Source organism: Protomyctophum bolini (genome assembly GCF_963924005.1).
Source record: "Protomyctophum bolini genome assembly, chromosome: 20".
Lineage (NCBI taxonomy): Eukaryota > Metazoa > Chordata > Actinopteri > Myctophiformes > Myctophidae > Protomyctophum > Protomyctophum bolini.
The window spans coordinates 8,178,102-8,195,451 of NC_137881.1; the positions used below are offsets into that span (position 1 = coordinate 8,178,102).

Consider the following 17,350-nt stretch of genomic DNA (forward strand, 5'->3'; position numbering starts at 1 on the left):
TACGACGTTGTCGCCAACATTATTTTCAACATGTCAACAATGTCCACCGTTTAAACCCAAGAGTGGGTAGCATCTACCACAATTGAATCCAGCCTCTTTACTTATACCCCTTTGTTCAAAAAGACTACAACTACAGTAACTAACTAACTAACTAACTAACTAAACATGCATGATCCCACAGAAGAGGAGAGAAGGGTCTTCAAGGAATGCAATGGGGAAAGTTTCAGGTACAGGTCTCTGCCCTGTTCACTGGTTAGCATGTTGGTCACAGAAGTCCTGATTGCTCGAGGAACTCTGACCGCCTCGCGGCGGTTCGGCAGTCTACCCAAAGTCCTATTTGCAGGACTGTGTGGCTTCCTGGCCGGGAAGATTTCATACATGGAGACGTGCCGGGAAAAGTTCAAGAAGCTGGAGAACTCGCCAGTGGGGGAAGCCCTGAGGCAAAGGGCTGTACAGGGCTCCTCCCAGTGGGAGAAGTCTAGTGACCCAAACACCACCCGGCCGTTTGATCATGGGCTCCGGCCCGCAGAATCCTCCAGCCACGGATGGGTTGACAGAAGTGAAGAGCCACCCCTGCAGCGGGGAGGGAGAGACGCCAGCCCTCCGGTCTCCAAGTCACACAGAGAGGGAGATGAAGGGTCCAGGAAGAAGGCCGTCGTCCTCTATGATGATTTAAGGACCAAGAACAGAGAGAATTACGAAGACACGCGGAAGCCTGGGACCGTGGGCAAAGGTGCCCCGCCCCCGGCGGAGACGGAGCCCGACAAGCGTCTGCCAAAGAAAGAAGTCAAGAAGAACATCTATGGAGATGAAATCTTGGACGAATGAATGTGTTCTTCTGCAGCAGTGGTTCCCAAACGTTTTAGCACAAGACCCAATAGGGAAATTTGACGTTTGCCCCCGGGACACAAACTAGTGAAAATAGCTGATCTACAAGCGCCCACCGCGTCTCGAAGGGACACGTTGCGACTCCTATATTCAGTTAGTTTAGTTCTTAAAGATTTGTTTCCCAATTTACGGAATTTCTTAGATTTTTGTGTTATTTCTTCATGAAATGACTGGAAAAAAAATCACCGAAAATGTTTGCATTTTTGGTTTTTTTAATAATCATTTAAAACAAAATGATGACTCTGTAGCCGTTCTGCTCGAATTAATCTGGATAACATGAAGATGAAATTGTGTGAACAGTTTTGCTAGGATAGATTCACTAATATGTCGTCTTTGTACTGCCCAAGAGAAGAGGCGGTTTGAGCTCCCCTCGCTCCTGATTGAAATGTTTTAGATAACTTGGGTCAACATCCTCATGAATTAGACAAACACTCAAACAGTTATGCCTTTTAAGTCTCAGGCCTTTCTGTTTCTAATCTTCTCTTAGCCAGATCGGTCCATATGGCGGTGTATCATTGTACTCGTGTTTCCTCTGCTCACCTTTTCTGTTACACAATACATTTGTATATTATATACTAAAAGACACACATGGGGAAGTCCATTGGGAGCTACTCCGTTCCCAAGTGATTCCCGAGATCCAAAGGATTTATTGAAATAGCTGCCTTTGGCAAATGGCAAAGTATTTCCTTTCAAGTTCCTCCATCATTTGATATGCGTCAGACCACAAATCCCCTTTTGATACCATATCTCTCTCTCTTAATGCCAGGTCCTTTTGTTGACCAGACTGGTATCCTAGTTTCAACATACTTTATTTTATTTTAACTAGATGCTAGGTGCTTGGTTTACCTACAGTATATCCTATTAGTGAGGCACTACTGTCTCTCTGCATCAAAGTATACGTATGTGTTTAACAAGCTTACTGTAAATCGGTCGGATTAAGAGCTTCTGCTACGTTGCAAATTGGACCCCAACATGCACTGTAAAATTAATTCTGAGTGTGTACAAACAATATAATGGAACCAGAATGGACTCTTAAGGCCACACTCACAGAGCGACAGACCCGTATGTTCCTTTTTGGTTAAAACATTAACCAAGTTCATGCTCAGGGGTTTTGCTGGTCTGGATGGGATTTCCCAAGATATGAACTTATTGACTGTTTCCGTTGCACTTTTCAGAATTTCACTGCACTTGTTATGTGATAAAGAATATTAAAAATTGCACTCAAAAGAGCCTAATGTACTCAAAACGTCGCTTAAAAGGTAGTGCGGCTTCGACCTGGAGTGGATGAAACGTTCTCCATTTCTGCTACAGCTCTACTTTCATCCAGCACCCGCCAGGAAAACAAATAAAAGTAAAGCAGATTGGGCTTTTCCTGGAAAACAACAGGGTTCCCAGAGTAGAGGGGCCAAAGGGCAGGGTTGAGCAGTGGTGGAAAAAGTACTTAAGTAAAAGTACCAATACTGCAATATAGAAATACTCTGTTACGTTAAGTAAAAGTCCAGAATTCAAAATGTCCCGTTTTAAGTTTTAATAATTTTGAAAATAACAAATCTCCAAGCTCACAATGCGTCACATTGTGAGCCGTTGTAGATCGGCGATTTTAACTAATAATCAAAATGTACAAAGTAACTAGCAAATAACGTTTTCAAATAAATACAGTAAATAAATACAGTAAAAGTAATGAGAGACGGCGTGGCGCCAATACCGATGACGGCGTGCATGGGCCTCCTCTGCGAGGGCGTGTGGGTGAGGAGGTCGGGCAGGCGTCTGAAGACAGAGACGGCTCCGATGAGCTGAGCGCCCACACCGTTCACCAGCTGGGCCAGCGTCTGCAGCGTGGGTGAGAACTGCACCTGTGGACAGACACAAACCTTATTCACATAATATACTACAGTATAACTACACAACGCCGGTGTTGATTTCATCGGCTGAGACTACGAAAAATGTCCGTAGACTACCTTTTTTTTCCACTGATGGAAAGTACTTTGAATCTTTGTATCTTTGTGTGTCTTATATGGGTAGAGGCCTTGTATAACCCCCCTGGGCTTCTTGCCTCCTCATGGCACTTTCCCTTTTTAGATTCGTATGTTTTATTGTATTGTTTTATACTGTGCTAAATACTGTTTAGCTAAACTAAGCTATGGCCAGGCCCAGATTAACAATGGAATTTACTGGAGCTTAAGCGCCACGGCCTGCAGGGCCCTGTGCGAGACTATTTCAAATAGACTGTATTCGATCCGATTTCAAAGTAACGCAACACAAGAACCCCCGCTAGTTTTGTTTTTGAGTCGTCCAACAGTTTCTTAACCACTCGGTGGGAAGACACTCAAAAATAACGGATCCCGCGTCGGGGAGCAGCCTCAATAACTGTGAGGGAGCAGCGGCGATATAGTGCTGGTGCACTGAATGCACGCGGGCCGTTTGCAAAGAGTGTCGTTCTTGATTGTGTTATGCACGTGTGCATAGGGCCTTTTGGTTTGGTGTAGCACCAGAGCCCTGGGAAAGATTGACTCGGCACTGGCTATGGTGACTAAAACTATGACTAAATATATGGACAATTTCATCGACAGATAAAAACTAGACTAAAATGTTAGGGAGCGACTAGTGCAGAAGAGATCCAGTAGAACTAAAAGACAAGTCGCTTTATGTTTGGTTGCACTCGGGTGTTGCCCTCTGAAAATAGCAGATCTAGAAGCTCTGTGATGTGTTGTGAGCTTGTAGATCGTCTATTTTCAGCATGAAACCAAGTGTAAAATATGCCATTACGATGCAAGGCCTGCCAAAATAAATTTTAGCCGACTAAATCAACTGTAGATTTAGTCGACTAAAATCTTATGATAATTAGTGGACTAAAACTAGACTGAAGGTAAAACATTTCAGATGACTAAAATATGAGTCAAATTTAACAGATTATTATTCAAAATCTGCTGTCAAAATCAACACTGATACACACAGGCTAAAAGCACACACACACACACACACACACACACACACACACACACACACAAAGTGCATCGATTCCGCCCCCGTGTCTTCATTCATCTCCTGCTCATTGGCAAGACAGTGGATTGTCAGAACGTTGTCAGTGAGAAAGGAGGAAATTTGCAAAGGTGATGTTACGTAAATGCTATTCAGATCCAGTATTTTTACAATGACAAGAAGTGTTGAAAAGTGCACTTATTTTCAGTAACAAAGGAGAAGAATTATCAAGGCTAAACAGTCAAAAAGAACCTTGGGGGGAAAACAAGTACTTCCAGAAGAAATGCAGGAAAAGTACAGGAAAGCCTGAAGTGTTGGAATGGTAAAGTACATCTATACCTGTAGGTTAGGGTTGGGTGACGATACGAATACATCGTCAATCGCGAATATATAAATCCAATCGCCGAATATTTTTATTAGGCGATTTTTCGGGACGATTTTTAACCTTTAAAGTGTGAGCAACATGTGAATCAATTTGGGCCAGGAAAGTAGTAACAGCGACAGTTATAATGGTATGGTCCCCGCAGCCGTGATGCTCAGTTGCTCTCAGTGACTCACAGTGTGAGCCGAGGGACCGAGCCGAGGAAGGCTACTGTTACTGTACTGTAGCCTACATGTTGTTTACGCTCCGGAGTCCAGAACCATGCAGTTTAATAATATACAGTCGCAACAGAATGCACACTGCTGTCTCGTGTCTCATCCCAATGCGCCACCCGTGAAGTCGGGGGAAAAAAACAAACAGGCTGGTAGTGTTGTTAGTATAGATGAAGTTCAGTGGGTTAACTTGAATCATTAGCTACAGGCTAAGCTAACGATCCCTGAGCCTATACTGTATAGGCTTGGGGATCGTTAGCTTAGCGTTAGCTTAGCGTGTAGCTACTGATTCAACCCACTGAACTTCATCTCCGCCTGTAATCCAAGTTATTTTTTTATTGACAACGTGAACGAACCCCGACACCAGCGCTGCAAAAATAGACAGATCTACAAGCTCTCAACGCGTAGCGAACGGTGCTGCAGAAACAGGCAGTGGTTGTGACGTTAGCTTAGCTTGCAGCTGCTTGTCCGTTCCAACTTCACTTCATCTAAACTTATTTCTTATTTTGTTACCCCATGGCTGCGCAATTGTGCTGCAAAAACAGACGGATCTACAAGCTCTCAACGCGTAGCGAACAGAGCAGCAAAAACAGGCAGGCAGGACGCGGCGCCTTGAGAGCTTGTAGATTTTTTTTGCGACCTGCAGTGAGCTGTTCTCACTTTACTTTTATGACACGAATACATCGTTAATCGCCGATTCTTGGTCAGACGATGGGCGATTGAAAAAAATTGGCATATCGCCCAACCTTACTGTAGGTATAGGGTACACACAGTGCCTAAAACAAAGGCATTATGTGCAATAAGTGTATTTTTTTTGTATTATCTTTTACAGCCATTGCTATTGTTATCTTTTGCTATTTATCTTGCCGAGGAGCAGCTGAATCAGAGGAACTGCACTCTCTAACCCATTCTGACCTGAGATCAGATTCATACGAGGTTTTCACTGGACACACACTGGTCTGATTAACCCATTCTGACCTGAGATCAGATTCTAAAAATGTCAGTCGTTCTTCGATTTTTCAAAAATAGCAGACCTACAAGCTCGTAGCGCGCCACTCGGTGGCGCGCTATGAGCTTGTAGATCTGCTATTTTTCAATAGCTAAAGCATAACATGATGCTAACACCAAAATGGGTTCCCGTTCAGAATGGGATAATAACCTTAGAGTATAATGTATATGAATAGAGACGGCACCCGGAGGAAACCCCGAGGAGAAATGGACATAGTGGCCGAATTTGGTATTGCAGCGTGGGCCCAAACACATGAACGCGCTGGTCCGTTTACGATCATTGTGCACGTTCACGATGACACGCGAGTGTCGTTTCATACGTGAACGTACGTGAACGCGCTCAATGATAATCAACGGCAGCGCGTTCATGTGTTTGGGGGCAAATCCATCCCAGAATGCACTCTGTTCCTATACCCGGAAGGAGGAGTGAAATCGCCTCATGCGCTTTAGAGCAACTTAATGCAAGTGAATGGGAGGAGAACTTGTGTGCCATCTCTATTCATATACGTATACTCTAAGGATGTAACGATAAGGAATTGTGAGAGTCTCCTTCAATCTTGTGGGTTTGACGTGTGGCCAGCCAGCCTCCCTCTCTCGTGCGTTCTTCTGACTCTCGTGCAAAGTCCCGGGACAGGCATGCATAAGGCATGAGGGATGTGTCGCTCCTCATTCCTACACGGCTGTGTGTCGGCGTCTCTGTGATGGATAATGCTATCTCACATGTAAAATAATGTCCCGCCGCCACACAGCCGACTGGCCAGAGTGTGTGGGCGTTTTGTTTGTGCAGGAGATCGTGGTGACGGTGGTGTGTGTGTGTGTGTGTGTGTGTGTGTTGGACAAGGACAAATGGCTATTCTCCTGTTCCATCATGCCGTACAGAGTGCGGGGTGCTGACCCGTCCACACAGGGACTCTCAATGTGACTCAGACCTTGGAACCACAACAAACGGCAGGGCTTCACGTGCTGAAAATGGATGAGTTTGTTCCGCTATACGAAATACGAGATGCCTGTCTCGTATGTGCACACGTGTGTGTGTGTGTGTGTGGTATGTGTGGTAACCTATGCGTACATACTGTAAATGTTGGCTGGAGAAAGAATGACCGACCGTATGTCGGATTTTGAAAAAAGTGAAGCCTGAGTTATGCTTAGGCAACGTCCACACAGGGACATTAAAAAAAAACAATGTCACAGAGTTGTTTTCCAAAAGTTAACCGGCGTACACGCATAATTGTCTTATAGGAAATGTGTCCACATGAAACCAACACGACCACTGAAAACGCCTGTAGTATACGTATATGCCAAGCCTGTTAAATGGCACTGTACAGCTGCCACAAAGCACCAAAAACAAGACAGAAGAAAGACAGAAGACAGACATGGAGCATGCCCGTAAACGGTATAACAAACAGAGAATGCTGTTTTCCGTGTCCACTTGTTGCTGACGGTGGTCGTATAGGAGCAGTACACATGTCGCTGTAAGAGCCCAATCGCGTTGAGTATTGGAGGGGGGCGGGAAATGTTGTCATTGGTTAAGGAAAGATGCGTATTTGTTGTAGGCCTACACACGGAGACGCAAGGGTAGCGTCCTCATACTTTTTCACTCTGGGACCCGGTATTAAAAAAAAAAACTTGAAGACCACTACCCTCTGGCAATGATTATTATACGACTAGAGCGTCGCAGTCCCACCCCCTTTCATGACGACGCCAGGCCCAGGAAATGATTCCCAATGCATTTTTCCCATTGACATTTCAAAAGGTATTTATTTAAAGACGGTTACACCGCGGACAAAGCCAACTGGAGTCGTGACAACTCATGACAACAAACACAATATTTTGGACCAAACAAATAATTACAAAGATATAAGAAAAACAAAAAAAGTGTTGTAACCTGCCATTTTTTCCTTCTTTCTAATTATTTGTTCTGCCCAAAAATGGTGTTTGTTGTCATGATTTGTCACGACAAGAGTTGGCTTTGTCCGCGGCGTAAACGTCTTTAAATAAATACTTTTTAAAATGTCTATGAGGAAAATGAACGGAGAATCATTTCCTGGGCCCTGGTAGGGGGCGGACTGCGACGCTCTATAGAGCTATGTAACACTTATTTTAACGGAAAAAAAGTCACTTACTGCACCTTTCTTTCTAATCAAAATCAGGCTTGTTCGGAGTAAATGTCCTGACCCCCCGTACCGTGCTTTCATCAGCTACCCTCACATTCCTTATGCAGAGCCTCACTGCGGTGGCCTTTTCACTGTGATAATGTGTCAGCATGCTTCCTGCAAACTGCAACCCTGCTAAGCTTGTGCGCGCGTGCATGTGCGTGCGGGCGTGTGTGTGTGTGTGCGTGCGTGCATGTGCCCTTTCCCCTCTGCTTTCAAGGTCATCTTAAAGAAAGAAAAAACGGGGGGAAAAAAACACCAGAACCAAACGGCGTTATTGTTCTTTTCAAACTGACCTTTACCTCAGGATAGAGATAGTGAAAATCCACTGCCTTGGCACTAATTCAACAACCATTCCACCCCCCCCACCCCCCCACCACCCACACACCCTTTCCGATTCTCTACTTTCCTTTGCAGATGTTATTCCTGAACAGCTGTGGTTTAATAGATATCCGCACCGCAACCTTAAAATCATGTGACCTTGACCCCTGACGTTAGTGTGTGTGTGTGTGTGTGTGTGTGTGTGTGTGTGTGTGTGTGTGTGTGCGCACGCATTCGTGCGTGTGTAGGTGGGAAGTGAGTTATCATTATCAGTCCCCCGACTGAACATAGGAGGAGAAGAAAATAGTCGATCTGCGAGCACTCTCTGTGTCAAGTTGCGATACACGGAGAGCTTGTAGAGCGACTATTTTCAGAGAAGATATTCAGTGTCGAGGGTAAAAAAAGAAGCAGACCAAGTAGAGAACCCTGGGGTACACCGGCCAGTGAAATCTACAGGTGGGAGGGGTCTTTGAAAGCAGCGCATCGGCACCCAACCTGGGAACCTGGGAGTGATTTAGTAATGTTCGACGACTGGATAACATGCTGTGTGAATGTGAATGAAGACGGAGCGAGCTGGTTCGTTACCATGGAGACGGATATAAACAGTCACTTGGTAACGTCGTTGTCTCGCTGAGCGTGACGGTGCTGAGTGAGATTATTTGTACAAGCCCGTATCAATAGAAACTCCCATGTGGTCGGTGCGGATCTATAAATAGGATGATATAATTAATGCGGTTGAATAACTTTTGATAGTCTCACTGTTGCCTCTCGCAAATTTCAAATTTGCTCCTGTCATACAGCCTGGATCATGAGCAAAATATAAAGTGTCTTTACATTTGTCTTTACAGTGTCTTTACATTCGCGCAAATTTCTCCTAATATAAATCAAAATAATCTAAGTATATATAGCTTGCTGCTTAGCAAGATATTTTAAAATATATTTGTGTGAACGGAAATGCCAGCTTCCTTGCTCGGATTTCGGGAGGTGTAGTTCCAGACTGCTATATACTGTAGCATTCGGACATTGCAGAATAGTTGCCTGGCTATAGGCGAGACTATATGCAACGGATGGATAATGAATGTGTCTACACATGCAGACTTGGATGTGTAAAAAGGTCATCGTCTCCCGTTACCTTGGCACTGGTGCCGTCGGCCTTGGGCCGCAGCACCACCTCCAGCCTGAAGGTGGGTTTGGGCGCCGTCTTCTTGTCCCCCGTCACGGCCCGGGACAGCTCCTGCAGGGAGCGCTTGACGTTGAGCCTCAGCGCCTCCTCCACCAGGCGGTCCACGCGCTCCGTGTGGCCCGCCCACTGCTGCTGGACCTGAGGAGCAGTTTAACACGTTGCTGACGTTATAGTCGGAGGGCTCTAACGTATGCCATGCCTTACCCGCAAGTATTAAACTGTATCCGTGAATTACTCACTATGCGTAAACGTTATCTTGTGGCCACACAACCCCACTATCCATTTTGCAGACTTGCTCACAACGTTCTAAATAAAATGTACTTTGGCGGACCTTGATGTCGTCGTAAAAATGCCTGACTTTGCACTTGGTTGCATGCTGAAAATAGCCTGGTATTCCCAGAGCACAAGGACTTAATTGTCTTTTAGTTCTACTGGATCTCTTCTCCATTAGTCCCGCCCTAGTAACATTTTTAGTCAAATATTTATTTGTTGACGAAATTGTCGCTTATTATTGTAGCTTAGATTAGATTTGATTCAGTTATTATTTAGTTTGTCAGTGAAAAAACGTAGTTGACAGACTTTTTTTTTTCGTGTAGTTTTTATCAGACGAAATCAACACTGACCCGCAGAGACAACTCATTAGATACAGCTGCAGACTTAACCCATTAAGACCCGAGGCCAGGTTCTAAAAATGCTCTCTAAATTATTTCTGAAAAAATGTTGGCGCAATGGCGCTCAAACCGTTTCATATCAAGGACCTCAAAAGTTACACTACACTACACTACACTACACAACACTACACTACACTACACTACACTACACTACACTACACTACACTACACTACACTACACTACACTACACTACACTACACTACACTACACTACACTACACTACACTACACTACACTACACTACACTACACAACACTACACTACACTACACTACACTACACACGTTCGGCCGCTGACCCCATCTCAAAATGTTTCGTTGCAGGGATCCCCAGAAGCATTTGAAGTGAAAGATGTTGTAGAAAAAAGGACAAAAAAAGGATCTACAAGCTCATAGAGTGGCATAAAGTGACGCGCTATGATCTTGTATATCTGCTATTTTTTAATATCCAAAGTAAAACAAAAATGGTTAGAGTGTTTGCACAGATGCTTTGCCGGATTTAACGGGTTAAGAGCACTAATCCGCTCAGGTTCCGTCTTTGGGAGAGGCGGAGGGAGGGGTGGGGGAGGGCGTTGGGTGGGTGCTAAAGGAGAGAGGGGTGGGGGAGGGCGTTGGGTGGGTGCTGGTGCCTGATGCCCGGTGGTGGCATGCAATAATATATACTACAGTGTATACACTGGATGGTGCTGGGAAAAAGATTTACTGTATCACTGGCATTATCCCGGGGTTTTGGATTGAGCTCTGAACAGCTGGCGCATCCTCCGATCTTCTTTGCTTCAGCCTGTCTGGTGACGTCATTCGGTAAAACGGGTTGATAGTTATATCAAGTGGTTTTTTCCCCCATCTACCGACCGTATTAGTGACTTATCGTCTCCTGATCAGTCCCAGGCTTATAACCACTTAAACCCCATGTATACTTACTGTACTTACCAGTGGTGGAAAGTAACTTATATGTAGGCTACTCAAGTACTGTACTTAAGTATAATTTTGAGGTATTTGTACTTTACTTGAGTATTTCCAATGTTCAAAACTTTTAGTACATCTCAGGCAATTATTGTACGTTTACTCCACTAGAATTATTTGAAAACTTATTAAGTTATTAGTTAATTTTTGATTATTATCACAAAACATGCATTAACCACTTCAGTCATACCTACCTACAGTACCTAACTACCTACCTAGCTACCTACTGCAATTGTGGTTTTATCGAACCCGACTCTGCCAGATGGGGGTGGTATTCATTCACAATAATACAGCCTCCAACTGGGATGGCTCAGGATTGGCGTTGAACCGCCCCGTGTCCGAGACAAACCAATCAGCGGCAGCTACAGACTGGACCTCGGCGAGACCAGGTGTGACGGCATCGAAAAGCACCTGTTGCAATTGTTATTTCCTGGAAAATCGTCCTCTATTCTTGAAAGCAAGCGAATACATACAGACCTACTCATCTGACACGATAGTGAGTGTTTTTTTGTGGTTGTGTTGATAGTGTTGCTATCAGCCTGCGTTCCTTAGCGCTTGTGTCGTTCGTAGACCCACGGGGGTCGTTTAGTTTCCTGCTGGCGCAGCTACCATTATGTCATGTAGACACATTATGATTGACAGACGGTCCCATCCAATCACCTGCCAAGAAGCTTGAACAAATGGACGGCTTTCTTCAGCGATTGAGCTACAGAAGAGAGAACGTTGTTGTGAAACAAAATGTGATTGTGAAGCAAGTGTCTCTTCCATCAGGCGGAGTCGGGTTAGGTTTTATACACTTTCACCCTGGCGTATATTGTCCATGTTATTATAGGCAAAAATACAAAATAAAGTGGAAAAACTACAAGCTCTACAAGCTGGGTGTCATAGGGCTTACGTGGTTTTCAATGAATAATTTATTACTTCCAGTTATTAAAATGAATCTAGCGTGACGGAGCCTGCTTTGCTTTCTACTAGAGAGTTGTAAATTGATTGTGAACAGACCTAAGGTTATATAGGCCTGTCACAATGACTAGATAATCGCCAGCTCATAATCACAATTATTGTGATAATTATCAGGATTGTATACATTGATCTGCACAAATTAATCTGTTGAAATATCTCCATATACATTATCAAACATTGAAAACAAAATGTGTGGAAATAGCAGACCAGCATACGTACAAATAACTTTGGCCTACTTTGGGCTTATGTCATTATTTTGATTATACCAGTTATTGCCACCATTACGGGATTTAGAATGTTGCATAACAATGGATTGGCACGGTCGTTTGAGTCGCTCGAGTTTTATTTTATTTGTTTTATTAAGTTTACCATGGCCTTTATAGCCTACCTATGCACTATGTTCCCATGCACTTATGGAATTGCCTTTTGTTTTTGATATATTGTTCTGTTCTGACATTTCTTATATAATGCTTTTCCTTCCTTTAATTTATCTTCCTATCCTCTTCTTTTGCCTCGATGTATGTTTTTATGCTCTGTGATGTGAAGCACTTTGGTTCGACCTCGGCCGTTGGAAATGTGCTATACAAATAAAGTTTGATTTGATTTGATTTGATTGAATGAGTCGAATGGAATTTATATGTTTCCGATGATCAATGCCAAAAACACAATTAAATCGTTAATCGTTAATTATTGTACGTGAAGTAATGGTGGAGGTAAAGGTGGTGATGGTGACGGGGCTCTCACCTCGGCTCCGTCCGTGCGGAAGGGAGAGTGGACTTGGGTCATGAGCTTAACGATGTCCTGGTGCGCCGAGCGCAGCCTCTGCAGCTGCCTCTGTCGGTGGACCTTCTGCTCCTCCTCGAATTCCAGCACCCTGCATCCCAACCAGGACGGGAAGAATCAATGTGGGAATAGAGGGTATGCGCGTGACATCATCATCATACCAGGAAGTTATGTGGGAACACCTACTGAGTGGCAAACAACTACTTTCTGGCCTTGACAGCCCGTACATCCAAACAGAAAAGTCCTGTCTGGTTCCATTAAACAATGTTGAACGACGTTAAACTGACTTTGTCACTCGATTTGCGACTTACTTTATGCATGCGCATACCCCTCTATAGTGCTACACACCAGTAGTATTATGAATTCAGGCATGCAAACAGGCCCAAGGTGAAAAAGGTGACAGTGTGCGGGGCCAACGCTGTGCCGCGGGCAAAACCGCGGCGCAAATCTTTTAAGCGTTTATCGGTACTAAACCCACTTTGGGGGGGGGGGGGGGGGTGTCATGGGGGACAGTATATACTACACTGTACTGTACTAGCCCTCCTCCCGGCCTGTGTGTCTGTGTGTTAGGCTGTGCAACAGTGACACTTGGTGGTGAACAAATGCTATAACGCTATGTTTCGTGCTCGGACACAGCCAGGGACCCAGGGACACAGCCAGGGACAGACCCAGTGACACAGGGACAGACCCAGTGACACAGGGACACAGCCAGGGACAGACCCAGTGACACAGGGACACAGCCAGGGACACATCCAGGGACAGACCCAGTGACACAGGGACAGCCAGGGACAGACCCAGTGACACAGCCAGGGACACATCCAGGGACAGACCCAGTGACACAGGGACAGCCAGGGACAGACCCAGTGACACAGGCACACAGCCAGGAACAGACCCAGTGACACAGAGACACCGCCAGGGACACAGGGACACAGCCAGGGACAGACACAGGGACACAGCCACACACACATACTGTAGCTGTCTATAGTGTGGTTGAGTGGCTGCACCACTCAAAAATGACAGATGATTATTTACTAAATCAGTACAAATCTAGTCAGTATTGAGCAAGATGTTAACATTCATGTCCTGATAGTCATAGAACAATTAATTTACTCCAACAGGAGCACTAGCCCCTCGAGGAGCACTAGCCCCTCCTATATTCAGTAGATTTGTATCCTAAATGCCATTGACAATGAATGAATTGTCATATATCGGCTATTTTTGTCCTACACAATCCTACACATTCATTGTCACAAAAATGACAATGAATGGATGATGTATGATGATAAGGGTCACTTCACACAGGTGTGATTTAAAGAAAGAAACTGGTCCAGCACTCACACTCCCATCTCAAAATCCCTTACAGTTACACTCTTCACATCATGTAAAATAGAAAATTATATTCACTGGCAAAATAATGAATTATAATACAAATAAAATGTTTTGGGATGGTTTAGTCAACAGGGTCAGTTTACTTCATTATTTTAGCCTTAGTCAATTTAAGACATGTAGAGTAACATCCTCTCCTTATTCAACAGTTGAGCTGCATGTTTTCGTTTTTAATATATCCATTTAGTATAAGCCCTGGCGGGGGGGGGGGTGTAGGACTACCAGTTGTATGTATCAAGCGTTTTATTTATTTACTCACACGCACGCACGCACGCACACACACACACACACACACACACACACGCGCGCGCGTGCTTTATTTATTTACTCATACGCATGCATGCACACAGACAGACACACACACACACAGCGAGAGAAACTGACGCCGGCGTGTCCACACCACAGACAGTATAACGCAAAGTGCTAACGTTGCTAATGCTAACTGTAGCAGCTAAACTAATGGATCGACTGGCGAGTCAACAGTGTGTCAAAATTCATGCCGAGTCCACACAAACAGGTTTTTTTTCCGCGGAGCGACCAGCGGCTGCGCACATCATGCCGCCCAGATGCAAGCAGAAATATCGCTCAGAATCATTAGTGACTCACGAGAGTAGTCCGTCAGATAATTCTCCGGGCAGCGAGCTCGCTCAGCTCGGGCTCCACAGACCCCCTCACCCCCCCCAAACATTTTTTTAACGGATTTGCATGAATCACACAGGTCCTATATTTGGGATAAAAACGGCGATTTTCGCCGAAAAGCTACACTTTTGCATGTCTGTGAATTAGTATTTGGCTGGGAAGTTTGAAGATCTGCAATTTTCACTAGTTTGGGTTCCGGTCAAATTTTTTGGGTCACAGGTTAAAATGTTTGGGAACCACTGATCTATGGCAGTGGTTCCAGGGGGTCCCCAGCTAAATTATATAGATAGAATCCAAATGGACTCTTATGGGTCTGTGAGTCAGACGCAGCCTTTCACAAACAAGGTGTCAATGTGTGGAATGAGATTTTAAACTGATCGTTACCCGATAGGAAAGAAAAAACTAAAAACTAAAAAAGTCTCGTGTCTAGCAAAGTCTTGTGTCTAGCACCTTCAGAGGCAATGCCTCTGAAGGCAATGCCTCTGAAGGTGATATCTTGATGTTCATATAAAAAAGCCTTTCATGGTGAAACCCTAACAACAAAACTAAGCATAGCAGGCAGTAATACGCTCGTAATCAAACGCGCTGGAACAAGGTGGGCTTTCAAAGGCTGCTGATGAAAAGCCGACCTCCGAGGTATATCCGAGAGGCACAATAATGCTACAAGACAGGCTTTTTTTTAATTAATTGTATTGTGTGTTGTATTTGCTAGGGATTTCATACAGTGCGTCTAGTCTAGTGCTACACAAGAATTGAGATTCTCACATCATCCATTTTTTTTTAGTCTGTACTGTAGTTTGCTGTCGGACATTTCTACATTAAAAAAGTGGCACCTGGAGCCTTTGAACAGACAACATCAAAGTGCTCAGATTGCATAATGTTTGAGTAACAAAAGTAACTAAAATGAATTGGACAGCCAACTAGTGCTGCCCGAATTTAGAAATAAGATCGCATCGGTCTAGATTGGGATCATATATATTTATTTTGATTAACCCGCGCAGCACTAGTGTCTGCTGTTACCTGTACGCCGTCTTGCCATCCACTCTAACCAATAAGGTTTCACTGATCTGCCGACAGTGGCTGGAGATGGCCAGGTTGGCTGCCTTGTATCTGTCCACGATAGACTGGACCTGCCGTATATGGGGGGAGAGAGAGACAGAGAGAGAGAGGTATAGATAGATCGTATTGATATTCCTGTATGTTGAAGTTTCAACATGTCTTTAGAGTTCAAACATGAAATATCTGCCTCTGTCTCTCATAGAGCTCCCAGACGAATCGGGTTATGTCAATTTATCAATCTGCATACTAAACCTGCCATTATCCCTGCATAACTTGCTGCTCATTGGTTCTCAAAGTGGGGTCGGGGAACCCCCAGGCGGGTCCCCAGCTAAACAAGTTAATCTAGCATCACAATGTAGCCACTTTATCCATGTTGTATACTGTACGTTGACTATTTAAAAATAGCTCATACAGCAGCACGTAAGCACGTCACTTTGTAAATCAAAGTATTGGAAAACGTTTAATATTTTGGAAAGTGTTCTCTTCTGGGGGTCCCTGGCACAAAACATTTTCAGATGGGGGTCCGCGTGGCCAAATACAATACAATACAATTCAATTTGGGGGTCCTCGAGTCTCGACACAAAGAAGTTTGAGAAACTATGTGGTAGGGAGAGGAAGAATTAAGAGCAAGACAGAGAGAGAGAGAGAGAGAGAGAGAGAGAGTTTGTCAGTGTGTGCGAGAAACACAGGGGAGTAACAAAGAATAATGGCATAGGAAAAAAGTTATTGGGATTTGGGAAAGAAGAAAACAGGGCCCACGGGTCCCCTATAGAGGCTTTGACAGTGCACTGTCCTCTTCTTCCACCCCCGAAAAACACAGGCCCACCTTTCCATGCCAGAAAATGATCCCCCTTTGCTTCCCCGTGCAGTCAGTGTGCACGCTCCGGTCCCAGCAACCCCCTCTCCTCTCTCTCGCTGTGTGTTTCTCCACGTCTGAGAGGAGGCTCATTACATAGGGATGTCATGGATCTGACATCTCCAACACGACAAGAGACTCTCACATCCTCCCCCCCCTACCCCTCTCTCTCTCTCTGGTTTGAATTACAACAGAGAGGCCTTATCCTGACAGCATCGGGCCAACTTACATCCCAGACTTTCCTGTTCAATTTGCCAAAGCACAGAGCAGGCTCCAGTGATGTCGCTACCTACCTATACATGCAGTACGCACTGCGAGTAGGGCAACACGCCGAGGGGGGGCAACAAAATGTGCCAAAAAGTGCCAAGCCGACCCTCAAAATAAAAAAAATCTTTGCGGCTCCGCCATGTAATGACGAGCGGCTGTGTGTGCGTCCTCATACAAACAGTGAAGATAGCCGATCTGCATGGTCAGCTACGGCCCTGGCAGGCTCTCTCGCGTGGATTCAGGCAAAGGTGCCCCCTCCCCCCTATCTCTCTCTCTCTCTCTCTCTCTCTCTCTCTCTCTCTGAACCTTATAACCTTATAATCCACACAACTCGAGAAGCGTTTTCTCCACCGACACACGGGTTCCACACCACCACAAGGAGTGCAGTGCCCGGCCTTGAGTCGTTGGGATACACCGTTGTCCAGAACCAGCACAAAGGCCTCTGCCCAGGCACTGGATCTGATCACCCCTAGATTTATCCAAATATGGAGCTGGCCTGTTCTGACATCACAATGAAGCTCCGGCATCTGCATAATATGGGCATAAAAGACATCATACTGGGTGGTCATATTCATTTCCAACTTGCATCGTTCCAAGTAGGCCAGTGCCCAGCAATGGGCACTGCTCTAGTTACTACAA

General features: G+C 44.9%; 1 protein-coding gene across 1 annotated transcript; it reads left to right on the plus strand.

Moving 5' to 3' along the window:
• Nucleotides 1-258: 258 nt before the first annotated feature.
• Nucleotides 259-828, plus strand: LOC308335940 (OCIA domain-containing protein 1-like; the record flags this gene model as incomplete). Its single annotated transcript, XM_080793163.1, has 1 exon — nucleotides 259-828. The coding sequence occupies one exon, from the start codon at nucleotides 259-261 to the stop codon at nucleotides 826-828; it is 570 nt and encodes a 189-aa protein (XP_080649289.1).
• Nucleotides 829-17,350: the final 16,522 nt, after the last annotated feature.